The 19,304-nt window shown below is 46.8% G+C and overlaps 1 protein-coding gene across 4 annotated transcripts in view; it reads right to left on the bottom strand.

Moving 5' to 3' along the window:
* The window catches only part of TMEM255A (transmembrane protein 255A), an 85,042-nt gene that overhangs the window by 24,412 nt on the left and 41,326 nt on the right, over nt 1-19,304 (bottom strand). For 2 of the 4 annotated variants that reach the window (XM_033107009.1, XM_033107014.1), the window contains 4 exons: nt 16,100-16,168; nt 14,586-14,657; nt 14,072-14,160; nt 6,446-6,608 (listed from right to left, as the gene is read on the bottom strand). In XM_033107009.1, coding sequence (XP_032962900.1) covers nt 6,446-6,608; nt 14,072-14,160; nt 14,586-14,657; nt 16,100-16,168 — 393 coding nt within the window. The remainder of the gene's footprint in view (nt 1-6,445; nt 6,609-14,071; nt 14,161-14,585; nt 14,658-16,099; nt 16,169-19,304) is intronic. The other 2 variants (XM_033107023.1, XM_033107029.1) reach the window with 2 other exon arrangements.

The raw sequence follows: 19,304 nt of genomic DNA, 5'->3' as shown, positions 1-19,304 counted from the left end.
TGGATAATTGAGAGCTGTCTGCAAAATCAGTGTGCCTTGTTTCTGGTACACATCTATGCCACATTAACAAAGAGCAGAAGCTTCCTCTCAAGTGATGAAAATGTGTGGGCAGGCTTTGGCAGTGGCACAGGCAACCATGTTGGGGTGTTGGCAGAGAGAAACTCCCTTACAGCAAGTTTCAACACAGTTCTGTTGCTCTCTTCCTTAGAGTGGGTTACTGTTTACATTTCTTTAAAACTGAAGAGCTACAAACCTTAGTCATTACAATGAAGCTAACAGACAACCAGAGAAATGTTTGTCAGCCTCTCTCATGTTTGGGAGAGGACTGAGATCTTCGCCATTTCAAGGGTTGGCTTGCTTTACAGAAGAAGAGTGCTCAGAAATGCCCTTACTTCTCCACCAGAATTCTAAGAAAACAAATTCATCTTTGAGGAAGTCCCAGAAACCAGGTTCCCTAGGCCTTCTGTCAATTAAAAACACACCCTCCAGGTCTTGCAAAATTAAACCAGTTCTTCTGTGCAAATAAATTAAGCCTAACCATAGAGAAACAACCACAATGTAAACTCTGTAAAAGCTTTTTGTGTGTGTGCAGCAAGGCCAGAAGTACAGGATAATCTTTGAAAGGAAGTTGACCATTATAGAGAAAGAAACACAGAAGAAACATGAGAGGAAGATTGAATGAGCATGGGAAAGCCACGGAGGGAAGAGGGTTCGGGCAGAGGATGTAAAGAAAATGGACAAGGCAACAGGAGAGGATGAGGGAGCAGAAGGGGGTGAAGTAAAGAGTTAGGCAGGGAGGGAGCAAAAGAGATGGCCCCAAATAATGATCTAGTTGTTTTAAATCAATAATTCTAATTTTACAATAAATTTGGCCCTGTCTTTATTTGTGTGTGCATATAAGAGTGTGTATTTCTGTTAAAATTCTGGGGCTTAAGTTATGAGACACCCCCCCCCCCCCATTGCTGATCAGTAGCATTCTGAGCTCTAGTGAAACAAAGATTACTAGGTAGTGCAGAAAACGGTGAAAGCAATATTGTCTGAACAAAACTGAGTCTGTTCTGAGATAATGATTGTGGACTTTGGAAAGAATGCCACTTTTATTCCTCCCCACTTTACTCCAAACCAGAGACACCAATTAGGAGAAAATGACAAAATATAATCATGTTTGAAAGATTCATGTCAAATCCTTATAGCGTTGGTCAACAAATACTTCATCAAATATTTGTTTAAGATCTTTTTTTTACCAATTACCTCTGGTCAGGGAATGAAGATATCCTTTATCCTTTCAGGATCCCATAACTCTGGAAATGATGGCTCCTGGCTGATCCAACTGAAGGCTGCCAACTCACAGCCTTTTGCTCCTATCCTCATTCCCCAGGGAATGGCTTCCATCAGCCAGCACCCTTGGGCCTCCCTGCAGACCCCAGGGCATTCTACTCAGGGAGGAGGTACACCACAAGTCACCAACTACATTTGGACATAGGCCAAGGATTTTATTCAGGTTCACTTGGTTGATGTTCCAGGATTTTCTACACTGTGCCTCATTTTAATAAAGTGAGCTAAGTAATGGTTCTTCCTTGATGCCCTCATCTTATACTCCCACTAATGTTTTCTCACTTCATTAATCAAATATCTTGCCCCCTGGATCTTTGCTTTCATCTTTCATTTTCTCTCCTGGTCCTTGCCTGAGTCCCCAGACTTGGCATTGGATGGTAATCAAAACTTCCCTAGTTCTCCTCTTTTACTGTTAAAGAAGCTCCCAATGGTAAGGGTGGAATTCAGTAAATCAATAACGTAATGACTTAGCTAGTTTGCAGTTTGACTCACCACACAGCTCACTATCTAGCCACCTATAATTAAACTTAGTTCGCAGTTAGATCCATCCTGATATTCAGCTGTTTTCTCTGTTTCTCTGCTCACTGATTAACTTAATAACTCTGTACTGTTCCCTTTCTCAAGGCTACCCATACCTCATTAATCCATGTAATTAACAGAATCCTAACCTGGAAAAGAGATATTTCTTAATCCTCAGGTGCCCGGACTGTCATGCAGGGTCTCTGTTCCCGCTACCCACAAAAGAACACAGGATTTGGTGAGACAAAAAGGAACAACAATGGAGCCATAGATAGGGAGTATTATATTCTTGCTGGCAGCTGGTCAAGACGCAAAAGCAAACATCCGCCAGTACCCCAACGAGGGGTCTTCCTGCACCCCAGTCTTGCTGGCGGCTGGGCGAGACACAGGAAGTAGGATCCACATGATCCACAATCCTCAACCCACTCTTGTCAGCCAACCAACAAACCCCCTAGCGTAGCCACGGCAGTTATATTAGTGGCTAATGGCTAACTGGTTACAGCTGATGGCCACCCAGCCACAGTAGATGGCCATCTGATTACAGCTGATGGCCATCTAATAACCGAGCCAGCACCTTTCCACGTGAGGCTGAGAGGTTGGAAACTGCTCTCTGGGACTCTGTCCCCACACTGCATGCCCCAGGGTTTCGTCTCACAATATACGTGACAAGCATCTTCCACGAGGGGCCCTGTGTCAGGAACCCAAATCATGAGAAAAAATTTCAGTCCAGTTCAAGTAATGTCCTAGGGGGTGTCCCTCAATGTCCACCTACTTTCTGGGCACAGCCAGACTTCCTGGGCACAGCCAGGGCTCCCAAGGCACCGCCAGTCCTTCTGGGCACAGCCAGATTTCCTGGGCACAGCCAGGGTTCTCAGGGTACCACCTATCTTTCTGGGCACAGCCAGTGTCATGCAGGAGACCCTGCTCGCTGGACCAGTTGTCACGCAGGGCGGCCTGCGGGGTCTCTGGTCCCACTCCCCACACAAGAACGCAGGATATGGCTAGGCCAAAAAGGAACACCCACGGAGCCATAGGTAGGGAAGTCATACCACTTATGGTCTCGTTGGAGGCTGGGTTTACACGATGTGCGACCTGCTGTCCGCTTTGCTGCCAACCGACCTACCGACTCTCCTCCACTCTCCTTCACTCTCCTCCTCTCTCCTCGACTTCCCTCCGTAGCCGCGGCAGTTATATTAGTGGCCAATGGCTCAATGGTTACAGCTGACGGCCAACCAGCCACAGCTGATGGCTATCTACTACCTGAGCCAGCACCTTTCTACATGAGGCCGAGAGCCGGGAAACTGCTTTCTGGGGCTCTGTCCCCACACTCCACCCCTACAGGTTCTCGCCTACGCGACAAGCGTCTTTTGCGAGGGTCCCTGTGCCATATTAGCCTATTGACACCTACGGACGAAAAGAAACGGTAGTCTTAGGAACCAACAGTGGCAAATCCCTTCCATCTGGGAGGATACACGTTAGCTTTTTGTCCTGGGAAAGGAGGGTTGCTGCCACTGGCACCTTTCCCGGTTTGTGGTACCAAACCTTTATGGCAGTGCTTGGGGTCCCTTGCATAATTTCAACATGTAACAGAACAGGGGACCCCATAATAGGCCATAGTGAGAGCACATAGTCTCCCCGCAAAATCATCCTGGTATCGGGACCTTCGTATACTACAGTCACTTGCGGTGGCCACTCAGCCACCACCCCTGGCGTCACTTGCAAATCATGAGTCAAACCGGCCCCCCATGGGGCTATCAGGCCCAACCATCGACAGTGGGGGGCTTTTGACCTGCCAGGGCCAAGTCCATTGCTGCCGTTCCCTTGCTTTCAAGCATGTGGGTGCTGGCAGCAAAATGTTTCCATTTCTGCCATAGCCTGGCTTTAACAGAGTCTCACTGGTGGTAACTTGTAATTGAATGGGAGCGGCTGTTCTATGTAGCAGAGCTTCTACTGGTACGGGCCCTCCCTTCCGTGGTCTCTCATTCAGGACTCTCAGGACATCCCATAAACGCGAGGCCCAGTCACGCATCGTGGGAGGGTGTTTTGACACCCGGGGACCTTGCTTCAAAAGGCCGTTATAGCGTTCAATCATGCCAGCTGCTTGTGGGTTATACGGAGCATGAAACAACCATTGCACGTCCATCCTGGCAGCCCAGCGCTGCACTTCTTGCCCCGTAAAATGTGTACCCCTGTCACTTTCAATGACTTGGAGGCGCCCATAGAGGGCGCACAGCCGTGTAAGAGCGACCACTGTATGCCGCTGATCCGCAGCTGGACACGGCCAAGCAAACATCAATCCCGTAGCAGTGTCCACTGCTGTAAATGCGTATATCACATTGCGGGCCTTAGGCAGGGGTCCAATGTAATCCACTTGCCAGCGAGTGAGGGGCACCCTCCCTCGTGTAATCTGCTGTGTCTCCCAGGGGAGCCTCCGCCTTTGGGGGTTGTCCTGGGCACAGACGGCACAGTCATAACAGGCATCTACTATCTCCTGCCATTTCAAAGGCAGACCCCAGCGTCTGCTCACCTGCCACATGGTTCGGCTTCCGGTGTGCTGCAATTTCCTATGCAGCCAATGGCCACATCAGTGGCAGGAGCCCGTTCTAACCATCGGACCCGTGCTAGGGCATCTGCTTCATCATTACCTGGGGACACTAAGGGGGAGTGACCTGTGACATGCATTAGGGTCACCTCTTTTCTCTGCCCTAGGTCCCAAAGGTCCTGCCACATGGCTTGACCCCACAGTGGACGGTGTCCTACCAACCAGTTTTGGTGTTTCCACGTAGGGAGCCACAGCGTTAGGCCCCGGAACACCGCCCAGCTGTCAGTACAAATAACTAGGGGCCCGGGCTCGTGGCTGATTACCATCCACACAGCCCGTAGCTCAGCCCACTGGCTACTCTGGCCCACCCCAGTATCAAACCAAAGGTGTCTGTTTTGGGCTGCACACCAATAGCCGTCCAAACAGCTGCAGCCCCTCGGCTAGAACCATCAGTAAACCAGGCATCCTCAGGTACTGGGGACTGTCCTTCTTTATAGGGCGAGGGCTCCAAGTCCCCTCTCTAAGCAGAGCGCTTGGCTCAGCCTGGGCTACAAGCTCCACAGGTCCCAGAACCTGTTGTAGCTCTGTCCTCAAAGGGCTTGAACTAAGGGTGCTACGTTGCTCCAAGTAGACACCCCACTTGGCGAGGGTGGTGGTCTGTGCCACCCCCGTTTTGGGTCCCTGGGTCCACGTACAGACCCACCCCTGGACAGGATAGGTTGTTCGAACCAACACCCGTGCTGTTCCTGTGATGGCTTCTGTGGCCACTAGGGCTGCATACACAGCGGCCAGCTGTTTCTCTATTAGTGAGTAGCGGACCTCTGCTCCTTTCCATAATTGGGACCAAAGTCCCACTGGCAACCGGAGACGCTCCTGCCGTTGCCAGAGGCCCCATCCGTACCCCTCTTGGGTTACGTGAACATCAAGTTCAAATGGGCGGCCGGGGTCCACTACTTGTAGAGCCTGTGCCTGCTGCACTGCCCGTTTTGTAGCAACGAAGGCTTGCTTTACAGCCTCTGTCCAATCCCATGAGGCCCCCTTTTTTATCATATTGTACAAGGGCCTTGCCATTTGTGCTAAATGGGGTACAAACGCCCGCCAATATCCTAGCAGACCCACATATGTCTGCAGTTGAGAAACCCTCGTGTGCCCGGGGAGACTAGTGGTACCCTAAGAAGCCCAGGAAGTCTGGCTGTGCCCAGAAGGACTGGTGGTGCCCTGAGAAACCCTGGCTGTGACCAGAGAGCTTGGCTGTGTCCAGGAAATAGCATTCACCTCTAGGCTCCTCGCACAGGGCCCCTCGCGGAAGACGCTTGTCGCGTAGATTGTGAGGCGAGACCCTGTAGGGGTGGAGTGTGGGGACAGAGCCCCAAAAAGCAGTTTCCAGGCTCTCGGCCTCACATAGAAAGGTGCTGGCTCAGGTAGTAAATGGCCATCAACTGTGATCAAATGGCCATCAGCTGTGGCTAGTTGGCCGTCAGCTGTAACCAGTGAGCAATTGGCCACTAATATAACTGCTGTGGCTACGCTAGCAAAAAAATGGGGGCTAGCAAGAAGATGGTGGCTGAGCTAGCAAGCAGCGCAGTGAGGTTTGGGAATTGTGTTGCTCCTGGTTCTTGTTTCTCCAACCCAGCCGCCAGCAAGAGTATAGTGGTATGACTCCCCTACCTATGGCTCCGTGGGTGTTCATTTTTGGCCTCACCATGTCCTGCGTTCTTATGTGGGAAGTGGGAGCTGAGACTCTGCAGGCCGCCCTGCGTGACACTTGGCATAGTTGGCAGGATTCCCCGCAGGCCGCCCCGCATGACACATGGCGCAGCGAGCAGTGTCCCCTGCATGACAAATGGTGCAGCGAGCAGGGTCCCCCGCACGACAGATGGCATTACCTGGCTCCTTCAACTTGAGATGTTTGAAGGCAGCTACATTCTTGGAGCAATTGCTTTTGATTCCTCCATTCAAAACATGGGTCCCCAATGCTCCTAACTGCTGAGCCTGCCTGTGGCCACCAACAGGGGCCTGTGTGGAATGGGGAGTCACTTCCTTCCTTACCATATCCTTAAAGCCTCCAAGGACAGCGGCAGTGATGATGCCTAGGAACAGGCCGATGATGTTGAGGATGGTGGCAGACCAGAGCAGGTGGTAGAGGTGAATGATGTCCTGGCAGCTGCTGACATCGATGTACTCATAGTACCCACCAGTGATCTCCACCCGGCTGGACAGGGAGAAGCACACTCCAGTCAGTTCCCATGGAGCAGGCTGGCCCCTAGGGCTTTGGCTACCATGTAGCTCAGTGAAAATCAAGTGGGTAGGTAGGGAGCTATTGTAAGGGACATGACAGCCGTGAGTATACTCAGGGAGCAAGACATTATAGTAAATTGGAGTACAATTGCTGTTTATGTAAAAAAACAAAACAAAACAACAAAAAACTCCTACCTGCCAGAGGAACACTTGTCATCATTCACTAACACTAATCCTAGATAACATTTATTGACACTTGGTATGTGCCAGGCACAGTGCTAAGGATTTTAAATCTGCACTAATATGGCAGCTACCAGTGACATGTAACTACAAAGGGTGCCAAAAAAATGCATACACATTTTAAGAAAGGAAAAAACTGTGTTAAAATTGTAATGCTTAATATATACTGATAACAAAAGATGAATACAAGTCATGTGTATACATTTTCTGGCACTCCCTGTATTTAAATTTAAATTAATTAACATTAAGTAAAATAAAAAAATGCAGTTCTTCATTCTCACCAGCCATATGTTAAGTGCTCAATAGCCACAGTTCTAAGGGCCACACTAGTTACTGGACTGGACTGGACAGAGCAGATTATAAAACATTTCTATCATCGTACGAAGTTCTGTTAGACAGCACTGCAAATCCTTACATTATTCTATGAGGTAGGTACTATCACTATTCCCATTTTACCAATGAAAAAATGGAAGCACAGAGAGGTTAGGAACTTGCTCAAGTCATAAGAGGTAGAGCTGGGATCTGAATTCAGGCTTCAAAGATTTCAGCGTTTCCTCTCTCAAAACAAAACACCAATGAACATAAAAAACTATGTCCCAATAAAAAACTAAAGCTGAGTTGCTGCACAAAACCTATCACCTCCTTGGAGAGGCCTTCCCTGACCACCCTGTTTAAAAACAATCCCCACCCCCCAGGCCCAGTCGCTCTATCACATTGCTTACTATGGACTGAATTGTGTCCTCCTACAATATTTATATGTTGAAGCCTTAACTCCCTATGTGACTGTATGTATTTGGAGAAGGGCTTGTAGGAGCTAATTAAGGTTAAATGAGGTCATAAGTGTGGGGCCCTTAATTTAATAGATTGGTGGCTTGAGAGAGAGAGAGAGAGAAGAGATATCTTCATACACAGTCACTGAGAAAAGGCCATGTGAAGGAAGACACAGAGAGAAGACTACTGTCTGCAAGCCAGCAAGAAAGCTCTCATCAGATCCTTTACATGCTGGCACCCTGATCTCAGACTTCCAGCCTCTAGAATTATGAGAAAATAAATACCACCCAGTTTGTGGTATTTTGTTATAGTAGCCTAAGACATTTCCCTTCTCTAATTCCTCTGTAGCACTCATTCCTTACTAATTTGTCTGCTTCTTTACTGTCTGTCTGTCTGTCCAACTCGAACATGAGCTCTATGAGGACAGAGAGTTGGTTACTTTTGTTCACTGCTGTGCCTGATACATAGTTGGTGCTACATAAATACCTGGTGAATTAATTAAATAAAAGTTCCTGTCCTCCTGGATGTTGTAATCTAATTTAAAACTTGGTCACTGGAATCCATAATGAATCTAAAACACTGTGATCCTTAAAATGAAAGTCACACCCAAATGCCATGGGATCACGATGGTTAATACATGTGACTCCCCCGCTATAAGAACACCGGAAATGAAAAAGAAAAAAATTAAAGGTTAACCTCCAAATGAATCAGAGCGGGGCAGGGGGCACTATTCACACAAGAAAACACTTCTAGACTTGACAGATGAATTTATCTTAGAATTCTTTAAAATCAGTGTTTCTCTAAGGAATTGAAATCAGTGTGGTTACAGGACAGCCTGTATCAGAATCATCTGTGTTTGTGTGCCTGCCTGTGTGTGTCAGTGCATTATTTGTGTGTGCCTGTGGATGTCTCTGTGTGTATGTGTATGCGTCTTTGAGAAAAAGATGGTTACCATGCAGATTCTTAGGCCCAGCCTCAATCCCACTGAATCTGGCAGAATTGCAAGGATGAGGGGCGATGCTCAGGAATCTGTCTTAAGGTGCTGATGTTAGAGACCCACTGTTTTGCACAGTAAGCTTCCACAGTGGAATTTTAAAGGTGTTTCAATTCAGCAGAATGTGAACTGGATCTCAGTTCCAGAACATACCTGAGGAGACCACAAGCATACATTGAGTGTCTCCTGTTAGTTGGCAATGTACTCAGTCCTGGGGATGGGGCAGGGAGGACACACAGATTACTTACTGCTCAAAAGCACACAGCTGGACAAAGACTATCCCCTGGAAAGAGCAGGCTTGTGTTAAGGGGGAATATGGGTTTGAAGACGCCCAGGAGAGGCTTAAGAGTCAGTTTCTGACTGCCCCAAAATTATCTTTGCCTACCTCCTAAGACACTGAGGGCAGGCTGGTAATACATATAGATAGGCAGTATGGCATGGCAGACTCCGGAATAGGACTGCATTTGAACCTGGCTCTGTCACTTATTTGCTGTCTGACCCTGAGCAACTTTCTTAACCTTTCTGGGCCTGGGGGATTTAATTAGAGAATGCATGAAAGCAATACTCCAGCACATAATAAGAACCCTCACAAAAACATGCAACTGTACTTTTTTCCCTTCTAAGAGCCAACCTCTGGCAACACGATTCAAACAGTTAAATCTTGTTCTTAAAGACATTAAGACTTTACAGGCACAGGCCACAACCTGGGGTTAGGTCAGTAGCTCATTTTATAATATTCAATAATTGTAGAGAATATATGTTTAGTTTCAGTTTGAGCAGGTTCAGCAGCTATTGAAATATTTTTTTATTGAACTATGAAGCAAGAGAATATTAATTCTTAGATCTGGTTCAGGATTTAGCAAGATAATGTGCTTTGTTTCTGCTTGAGATTCATGATTCTATTTGATTCAGTCTCTGGGCAGAGCTTCCTCTGAAATTCCACCTTTTGCATTCTCAATACTCCCACTCTCAAACCTCCTTGACTACAGGGCTCTCCTACTAGCCCCTACCACTGCCTGAGTAAACTTCCTAAAACATTTTTAAAACTAAGTCATTCATTTAATCAAAGCCTTTCCATGGCTCCCCATTACCTTCAGGAAAATGTGTCTAAATTCCTCAGCCTGCCATAATCTGACTCCAAAATGGAGTTCACACTCCAGCCATGCTGGAGTCCTCAGAAGCCCCAAACTGGCCATGCTGGGCACTTATCCCAAACCTTTGGTTAGATTTCTTTCCCTGTGTGGAAGGTACTGCCTTCTGTTCTCTCCCTGTCCTAATCATTCCTGTTGCTAAAAGCTTCAATACTCACTCTCTAGTGCATTCTTCAATGACTCCAGTGCCTATTCCTTAGCTTTTTTCCCTGGACTCCCAGAGCCTCAGAGAGTCTGTTTTTTCTTAGTTTGGCACTTTGCATATGTCAATAATTCAGCTATTCATTTAATCCAATGTTTATTGAGAGCCTACTCAGTGCTGAGTACAGTGCTAGGTGGTGAAGCTACAACCAAGGCCAAGGTGGACATGATGTCTCTGTCCATATTATAACCTCTTGAGGGCAAGGGGCATCTCTTAACTTCTTCTATTTCTCCCTCACTGTCTTGCACAGTGGTAGAAACATTATAGGTCATCAACAAATACATACTTGGTGAATAAGTAACTGAGTTTAAAGACTGATCATTGCGTTGATCATGAGATTGATTACTCAATATGGGCTCTCACCCTCTTGCTCTCAACGTGCTGGGTATGCCTGGAGAAACAGATAACCTCTCTGTGTTTCAGACCCCTTTTAACAGAGTAGGAGACAACAGATCTTGGATAAGGCAGAAGGGCATGCTTCTGCTCTTCGACAGGGCCCTGGAACTATTCACCAACTTGATGGACAGGCAGTGGCAATGGGCAATCTCTATGCGTATCTCTCTCATTGCATGTACTTACTCTAAAATCCCCTCTTACAATCTCCCTGGTAAACTGAGTCCCTTAAGGACAAAATTATGTCTTATTGATAGGTATTCTTTTAGACCAGTCCCTGGCACATAGTAGGAGCTCAATAAAAGTTTGTAAAGGGAGGAATGAACGAAAATAGGCTCTCGTCTTTCATTTTATTACCTACTGAAGCAGTTCACAAACCACTCCCATTTTCTTTCATTTCCTTTAGGTTATACACTGAAAACCAGTGATATTGACTTGACCTCTCCAAAGCTGAGTAAAGTACTCTGAAAAGCTGCTGCTAAAGACCTGTGTCCTAGAGAAAGCCACCATCCTGCACAAAGCTAAATGGAATAATCTATGCTTGGTATTAAAACCTCATTGCCCCTGACGTCAGAGAAGGTCTGTGGGTTTGAGCGGACAGTAGAAACTCTGTGTTTCCATAGCACTGTACAAATGGCTGCTTGATGTGTTTGTTCCCACTTTTTTTCTTGGCCTCATTTCCAGGAAATGGACTGGAGGAGCTGGCAATTGATTAAAAATAGGCTTTGTGTGAGGAAAACAAATATGCATTCGGCAAAATTAAAGTCTCTGAGCCTCAGAATGTTTGTGGCTAGCTATATTTAGGCCTGCAGTTTAAGTCTCATCAGTGATGGCTGGAAAAGGTTCACGTCAAAATAAAACTTTTCCCTCTGTTGTAGGATCATCACTTCTTAAGTCTTGTGGTTTTAGTTTATGAACTAGTAGTACTGTTTCCTGATGAGAGCTCAGTAAGTGCTTTTGTCCTTGTCCTTGGAATCTTAGCACGATAGACTTGAGAAAGGGCAATGACTGCTGCCTGGGACAGCTCTCCCAGCATCAGGTAGGTGAAAATCATTTCCAGGCTTGAAGATCTTTAGAAGCAGCATTCCTATAACCCCTCTTTGTTGCCTAGTCCCATATATTATTTTCCTGGTGAAAAGGACATTACTCTTTCTGTTTCTTTTCAACAAATGTCACTCCTTTTTCATCAGGTCTTTATTCATGACGGGTTCTGTGCTGGGGCCTAGGGATATAGATAAGATGAAGTCATGTTCACTACCGTTAGGAAGCCCAGAATTTAGCACAGCTCTTCACAAAATTCCTTTAAAGCCTTGAAGACAATACTGGCATAACTTGTTAGAAAGTTGGTTATTATGAAGTTCAGATTAACAGTAAGATAAATTGGGCTTGAGTCTCCACTTTCAAAAAAATTCACCTAAGGCCTCAGCTAAATGGAATTTAAAGTAGGATTTAGTTTATTCAAACCTTTTTCAGAAATATTCCTAATTGCAGAGAGAAAGGTGTGTCTGCAAGGAATCACTTTTCAGCCCCCTCAGTAGGCCTCCTGTCTTCTTGGATCTCAGGCTCCACTCTGGCCAGCTCCCAGCCCTTGCCCCAGGAGGCCATGAAGGAGGGAGAAGTAGAGAGAAACAAAAAAGAGAAGGGAAGAGGCTGTCAAGAGGAGAAAGGAGGGAAAAAGAGAGGGAAGGGGAGGAAGGGATAAGGAGAAGCAAGAGGAAAGATAGCAAAGAATCCCAATTGCCTTGGGGCCTATTTTCCATTCCTTTGATCATTTTTGGAAGGATGGGCTCAAGAAGTACAATTATAGCCAGCTCTCACTCACGGCTGCTAGGAGGGGCGTCCTTTACAAGTGTTAGTTATTATTACACCATGAATAGTTGAAGTTTCCAGATAATCCCCAAACCTCATTTGAGTCTTTAAGTTTCTCTTATTCTGCTAAACCTTTTAACGAAATGAGACTGGTGATAGTGAACACAGTAAAGGGCTGGTGTTAGAACCCCCTTCTTCTCCCCACCCCTGGTCTGTCAGGTCTTAATCCACAACACAGAGAAACTGGCCCCCCCAATACCGAGAGTAGGGGATACAAGTGAGGAGAGGGCTGCATCCATCAACCCCTCTGGATCCAGCTCCATTCAGGCCTCATCTGCAAACTCCTTCCTTCCTCCCTCCCTTTCCTGAACCTCAGTACTCCTGCACTGAGAATCTGGAGAATATGTGCACGGGCAGGCATTGGCTGACACACCCCACAAGCAGGTCTATTCACTTACGCTCTGCATTACCTGCTCACGCATTTCTGTCAATTCCACCTTCTAAATTGTTCTTAAAAATATTCCTTGCTTTCTATTGTCCCCAAACCAACTTAATCTTGGCTCCACTCTCTTTGGCCTAAACTCTTGCAGTGGCCCCCTAGCTGCATCCTCTCTAACGACTCAAATCCGTCTTCCATGCTATACCCTTCGATGGATCCCAATTGTTTACAAGGTCAAGTCCAAAGGCATTCTTATGGCCAATGAACCCTCTGTGATATGACCTGTGACTACAACTCTGCCCTCACCTACTATCCCTTTTTATAACTACCCCCATCCCCACAACTCCTGGGAATGCCCTCTCCACCTCCACTCCATTTTTGTTTGTTTCCTAACTCCTCACTTATGCTTTAAGTCTCAGCTTCCACATGAAGTTATCTTTGACACTGCCCACCCCTCAGCAACTCTGACTTTCAGTTATTTGGGCTGCCAGTGTCCCCAGTACATCTTCTGATCCCTACCACACTTATCACACTATATTTCAATCAATTGTTCACATGTCTGTCTTCCCTACTAGTCTGTAAGCACCACAGCGGTAGTCTCTGTATTCCTAGCTCCTAAATATGTTTTGAAGAAAAGACTAAATGATGTTTTCACAATTGAAGGGCAGACAGCCAGAGTGGTAGTAGCAGAACTAGCACTAAGCCTGCTCCTCAGGGTCTTTGCACTTACTGTTCCTTCTGCTTGAAACACTCTTTTCCTCCAGGTACCTACTTGCGTTGCCCTCTCATATCACTCAAGTCTCTGCACAAATGTCACCTCCTCAAAGAGGACTTCTCTTGTTACTCCATCCAACACACCACACCCAGTCCCTTCCTGTCACTATATATCTACCTCTCTTGCTTCATTTTTTTTCAGAGCTCTGATCAACACGTGGCATGTTATATATTCATGTGTTTATTGACTGTCTTCCCTAATAAAATACAAGTTCCACGAAGGCAAGGACTTTTGTTTTGTTTGCTGCCGAATCTTCAGTGTCTAGAATAAGGCCATTCACAGAGAAAGTGCTCAATAACTATTTGTTGAGTGTTGTTGAAATTGGACCTAGAACCGGGTTTGGACACTTCTACCATTTTCAAGCTCTGTGCGACCTTGGGCTAGTTGTCTGTTTCCTCTGAGCCTCACTCTCATCATCTGTAAAATGGGGATAATAATTCTATATACATCATAGATAAGAATTAAATGAGATCAAATATTTAAAAACACTTAGCATGCTGCCTGGCACAGAGAAGGCAGGTAATGCATGTGAGCTGAAATTTGTTGACCGACCAGTGTCTTCTACTTCTCTGATCTTTACTGTGCACCCTTCACCCACCCTAGCCTTTCTAGTGTCCATTGTGGTAAAACCATTATTTCTGTGCCTATAGGCTCAGCTCTTACTTGCCGCAATTGTAGAGGTCACAGCAGAAGCAGGTGTTGCCCCGGATGCGAGGAGTGCAGAATTCACGGCTGAGGTGAGGGCAGTTCACCTGAGGGCACACAACAGTGAGGACATGAGCTGATATTGCACGGGAGCCAGGACACTCTGGGATTGGAAATGAGAGTTAGCGACTGATGGAGACAGTAAAGATGGCTGTGAGATGAACACACAAATACATGGGAGGGATGGGGCTGGACAGGGGGTTGGTTGAACTTGTGCATGAGGCAAGTCACTGTGTAGCTGTGCTCATGTCCAGCCTCAGCCACAGCCCTGGTCAACTGAAGGGTGCCCGATCCCTGAAGAGTGGAGATTGAGAGGAGGAACGACGGACGGAAGGATGGACAGAAGAACAAATGGATAGTAGGAAATGAGGATACAAGGGGAAGAGAAATCAGGGTAGGTGCAGGAAGAAAGGGGATCAGATGTGAAGGAAGGCAGAGGGACAATCACATGCACTCTGAAGTACAATGGTACCTCTCTAGCTGCCTGGGTAAGGTTCCTCATAACCCTCGCGGAAGGAGAATTTTGGGTTGAGGAACTTATGACCTTATGTAGGAAAAATAGGGCTAGGGGGACCAGGGTACAAGTGAACCTACAGAAGTCATTATTAATATTTTTACAGTTAGCACAAGAAAGCAATCACGATGAAATCAAGAGAAGAGCAATGACATTTTATACATCTTGAGTTGGCAAAAATGTTTAAAGATTAATTTCCATTTACTGTCTTTTGTTGGTAAGAAATTTTCCAGGCTCTCTTAATCATGGATGCAATGAAGTGCTTGTAAATTCTGTGTTATAGAAAATATTCATAGTAAATGGGTTCTTTTTTCTATATTAGATCCTTCATCCAAAAATGCTCACTGACTTTTGGACAAGCATACACATTTCTATTCCTCCCTTTTAACCCAAGGATAGTTAGAAAAATGGTAAATTTGTGATTAAGATTAGCAAAAGGAGGTAAGTGGACAGCAGAACCATAAAAAAAAGTATTTGCCCTGATGCCTTGACAGCAGGGCCATTGTTTTGCTCCACTGAGAGGGCACCGTTCACATTGCATTTTATGTAGAATGGCTTCCCCTGAAATTGTGCAATGCAGTGGCCATTTTATATCTACTTGTCTCTCCTTTCTCCCAATCACAAGTTTAAAATTTTTCTAATTATTCTGGCATAGGGCGGGGGGCAACTGACTTTCAATTTAAGGTTAACAGAGAACCAAGTTGTCAAAGTTCCTAGAAGCACACAGTAGAGTTTCCTATGAAAGTAATCTCTGGGTTGTGGAGGGGCTTTTGTGTACTGAAATGAAAGCTCTCTGAAAATGACCTGGAGCCTTGCTTCACTTCACTGCCTACCACCTCTATTCTGTGTGAACCAACGTGGAACACAAGGAGAGCTCTGTGGGGCAGGAGAGAGACTCATGTGCCCACTTCAAGCATTATCAGACTGGCCTCTTGGGGGTGTCATGAGAGGGGCATGCTGACAGTCCTGGCCACTCCAGAATCTCCAAGTGGACAAGGCATCTCAATCACCCTCATTTGGATTCTTGACTCCTTCTGTGTGTGGGACTCAGGCTGTGCCCCCTAGTCCAGGGCTAGTGCCTCGGTGGGGCTCCTGCTTTTCTTCCAGCTTGGGCACCTGAACCATGGGCAACCGAACCATCATCCATAGACATGGGGGAGGACCCTGCCCTGTGGCTTCTCCACTCTCATCTGTCCCTCTTGGGATCAAAGCCAAACACTGAAAGGCTGCCTGCTGGGTTCAGAGAGGGCAGCCTATGGCCACAGAACAGAATACATCTGATTAGGCCTCCTGAGGCTCCAACCTATTACCATAGCTTCATTAGCACTGTGCTGTCATCCACTGAGCAAATCAATTACAAATACCTAGCAGTAAGCTTTAAGCCCCTGGAAAAGAGTAGAAGAAAGAAGGTTTTAGGCACAGAACAGGAGACTTTCCCAAAAGGTAACACATACAGTCTCATTCTGGCTCACCTCCTCAGCTTCCTTCTGTGATGTCTTGGGAACATAGTGGCACCGGTTAGCGTAGAGTGGTTTCAGATCCTAGAAACGAAAATACCAAACCAAAAGGGTTTTGGTTTGGAAAACAAAGCAGCAAGTGCTCTGATTGGTTATAAAAGATTTGAAAACACACACACACACACACACACACACACACACACACACACACACACCACCACATAGGCAGCAATGGGTTGGGTTAATTTTTGAAAGCTGTTCATCTAGGAAGACTAAGAATGTGAGGATAAGATAAAAGTGTTCAAATAACTGCTTTCCATTGGAACACTAGTTAATGAGAAATTAGGAAATTGATTGAGAAATGGGTTTCTGGAAATTTCCTCTCTAGTTTTCTTTTATTTCTAGTTTTTGTCTTCTTTCAGAGAGTCGCCAAGGAAGAAGATTCAAAACTCCAGGTTATTGCAACATCACACTTCCAAACGGGGAGCTCAGCTCCAACAATGAGGTCTCGTATCACCTGGGAACAGGACCAGGGCTGGCTGACATGTACTCCCTGCTGTTGTGGTCACACGCTTTTACAGAAAGAAATGCTCAGGGAGCAAACCCCAAGGGGATGGGCAGCTACTGAGATTAACTCAACTGAACTATGAGCCATTTTCACTCAATTATACACATTAGATATAGACAGTGAACTCCAAAAGTACTGCTGAAGCCCAGAAAACTAACATGGGGCTCAAGGACAGTTGATTTACCCCCACTGGCTTGGCCGGCTTCCCGGTAAGGGAGCTGTCAGTCAGGGGGCTGCTGGGGGATGGGGGTGAAGGGTGAGAAGTGGGGAGGTTGGTATGGAAGAGACAGACTCAATCCAATTCTGCCTGGAAACTTGCAGGCAAGGGATGTTGTTCACTGTCAGATTGACACTAAATATCCCCTCAGTGGTAGGGGGCTTTGGCCAAAAGCAGGTTAAGACAGGACAAGCTAGTGACGTCATAGGAATGGCGGCAGCAGGGCGCACTTTCTGAGTTCTCCTCCGGATCTTGTTGCAAACGAGACCTATAACCCATCAAAGAACTTTTCGCTCATCACACAGAATAGCGGGGAGATTCGTGGATTACTTGAAGCTAAGGAGTACTTGAAGGTGCGCTAATTGGGCGAGCAGGGGAAGGAAAAAGAGGAGCGGAGTGAAAACGCCCGGCCGGCAGCGGCGGGAGATCCCAGTCCGCAACGGAGCCTCAGCTGGTGGGAGCGAAAACCGAAAACCGCTGTGCCAGGTACGCACGGGACCCCAGGGCGGAGCGGAGAGCGCAGAGACCAGGAGGTGGGCTCTTTCCCTGCGTCCCACGGCTGATTTCTCCCGCCGGGAAACCGGCCAGGGCGCCCTACGGCGAACAAGGACCACAGACTCCATACCTGGGCCCCTCCCCCGCCCCGCTCTTCCAATCCTACTCCGGCCTTCCAGAGACTTAAACCAGCCCCTGAACTGAGGAGTGGCAGCAGATTACAGAGGAGCCATAAAGCTCAGACTCTGGGAAGCCCTGACCCAGGGAGACTGGGAAGTGTGTGTGATTTTGGCTGCGCTAGGAGAGAAGAGACTCCTCCACCCCCAGGCACCACCTTTTCTGGCCTGCGGGAAGAGGGCAACGCGCGGCTGGATTGGGAGAGTGAAGACCCCTCCAACCCCAGCCCCCACCCTTCCTGGCTTGCCTAGGGCGGGGTGGGTGCAGCTGCAGAGACACACCCGGAGATCAGCAGTGAGGCAGGAGCAGCTCTGGGCTTTCAGCAGATCAGAAATCTCCCGCCTGCACTCATACACACACACACTGAAGAGGTGCCTTAAGACTCAAGAGTACTGGAAACGGAACTGGTGGTGCCACTCTCAGTGTGCATATGTGCAGGCAAGGGCAGAAACTGCACTGACTTTGTAAAAACTATCATCCAGACCCCTCAGGCCCACGCATTTAAGTCTGCAGTCCCAAAGTCTCTCTGGGCACCAGGTGACCGGCTCTGCCTGCGCAATAAGCAGGAAGCTCTTTGGTACAGCAGAGGACAACCTGGACATTGCTTGGTGGGCTTAGGCCGAGACTGTCGCTGCTTTTTGTTTTGTTTGTTGTGTTTTGTTTTGCTTTGTCTTTATATCTTTGATATCTTTGCCTGTGTTATCAGATGGTTTTGCATGTGAATGTATTTGATTTTTTTCTTTGTTGTTGTTGTTGCTGTTGTGCTTGGTGATTTGCTTTGTTCTGAAACTGCCCTGCCGGGGCCCAGCTTGAGAGGCACGGGACTCAGCATATCCAGGGGCCAACTCCAGACCAAACCGGAGTGCTGCCGGGTTTGGCCCTGCAGGTCACACACCCAGAGGGGCTCTCTGCAGGCACTGGAGCCCATAGAGGCCAAACCACATTAGGGTGGTCAACCCTCACGCAACAGAGCACCCTGCAGGGGGGCAGAGCCAAGCCTCACAACGGGTCAGCCCAGGAGTTAACCCCACCTACTTACAAGCAAAAAGCAATCAAAGATCTTCTTGAACAGGGCAGTGTACACAACACAAGAGTCACCTTTGGAGCACACGCAGAGGAGGACGACGCGGTGCGAGTCAAATATAAAGGACACATACTACATAAGATAACCTAGCAAGAACTAAAAACTCTAGGGGATCTACCTAATATATCAAAATAAACACAGTCAGCCAGAATGGGGAAACAAAGATACACGTCCCAAATAAAACAAGAGAAGAAGCCTTCACAACTGGAACCAAATGAAGCAGACGTAACCAACCTCTCAGAGACAGAGGTCAGAACACTGGTGATAAGAATGTTTAAGGAGCTTAGAGAAGACATAAAGAAGGATGTAGAAATCATAACGAACAAGCTTAGAGAAAACATAAAGAAGGATGTAGAAATCATAACGAACAACCAGTTAGAACTAAAGAACACAATTACCCAAATTAAGAACTCACTTGAAGGAATTACCAGCAGGCTAGATGAAGCAGAGGATCGAATCAGCGACTTAGAAGACAAGGTAGCAAGATCACCCAAACAGAAAAACAGAAAGAAAAAAGAATAAAAAACAATGAGGATGGCCTAAGAGACCTCTGGGATAACATCAAGCGCAACAACATGCGCATCATAGGAATACCAGAAGGTGAAGAGAGTAAGCAAGGGATTGAGAACATATTTGAAGTAATAATGTCTGAAAACTTCCCCAACCTGATGAAGGAAAC

Source organism: Rhinolophus ferrumequinum, chromosome X, assembly GCF_004115265.2.
Source record: "Rhinolophus ferrumequinum isolate MPI-CBG mRhiFer1 chromosome X, mRhiFer1_v1.p, whole genome shotgun sequence".
Classification (NCBI taxonomy): Eukaryota; Metazoa; Chordata; class Mammalia; order Chiroptera; family Rhinolophidae; genus Rhinolophus; species Rhinolophus ferrumequinum.
This window is presented reverse-complemented; position numbering and strand designations above follow the sequence as displayed.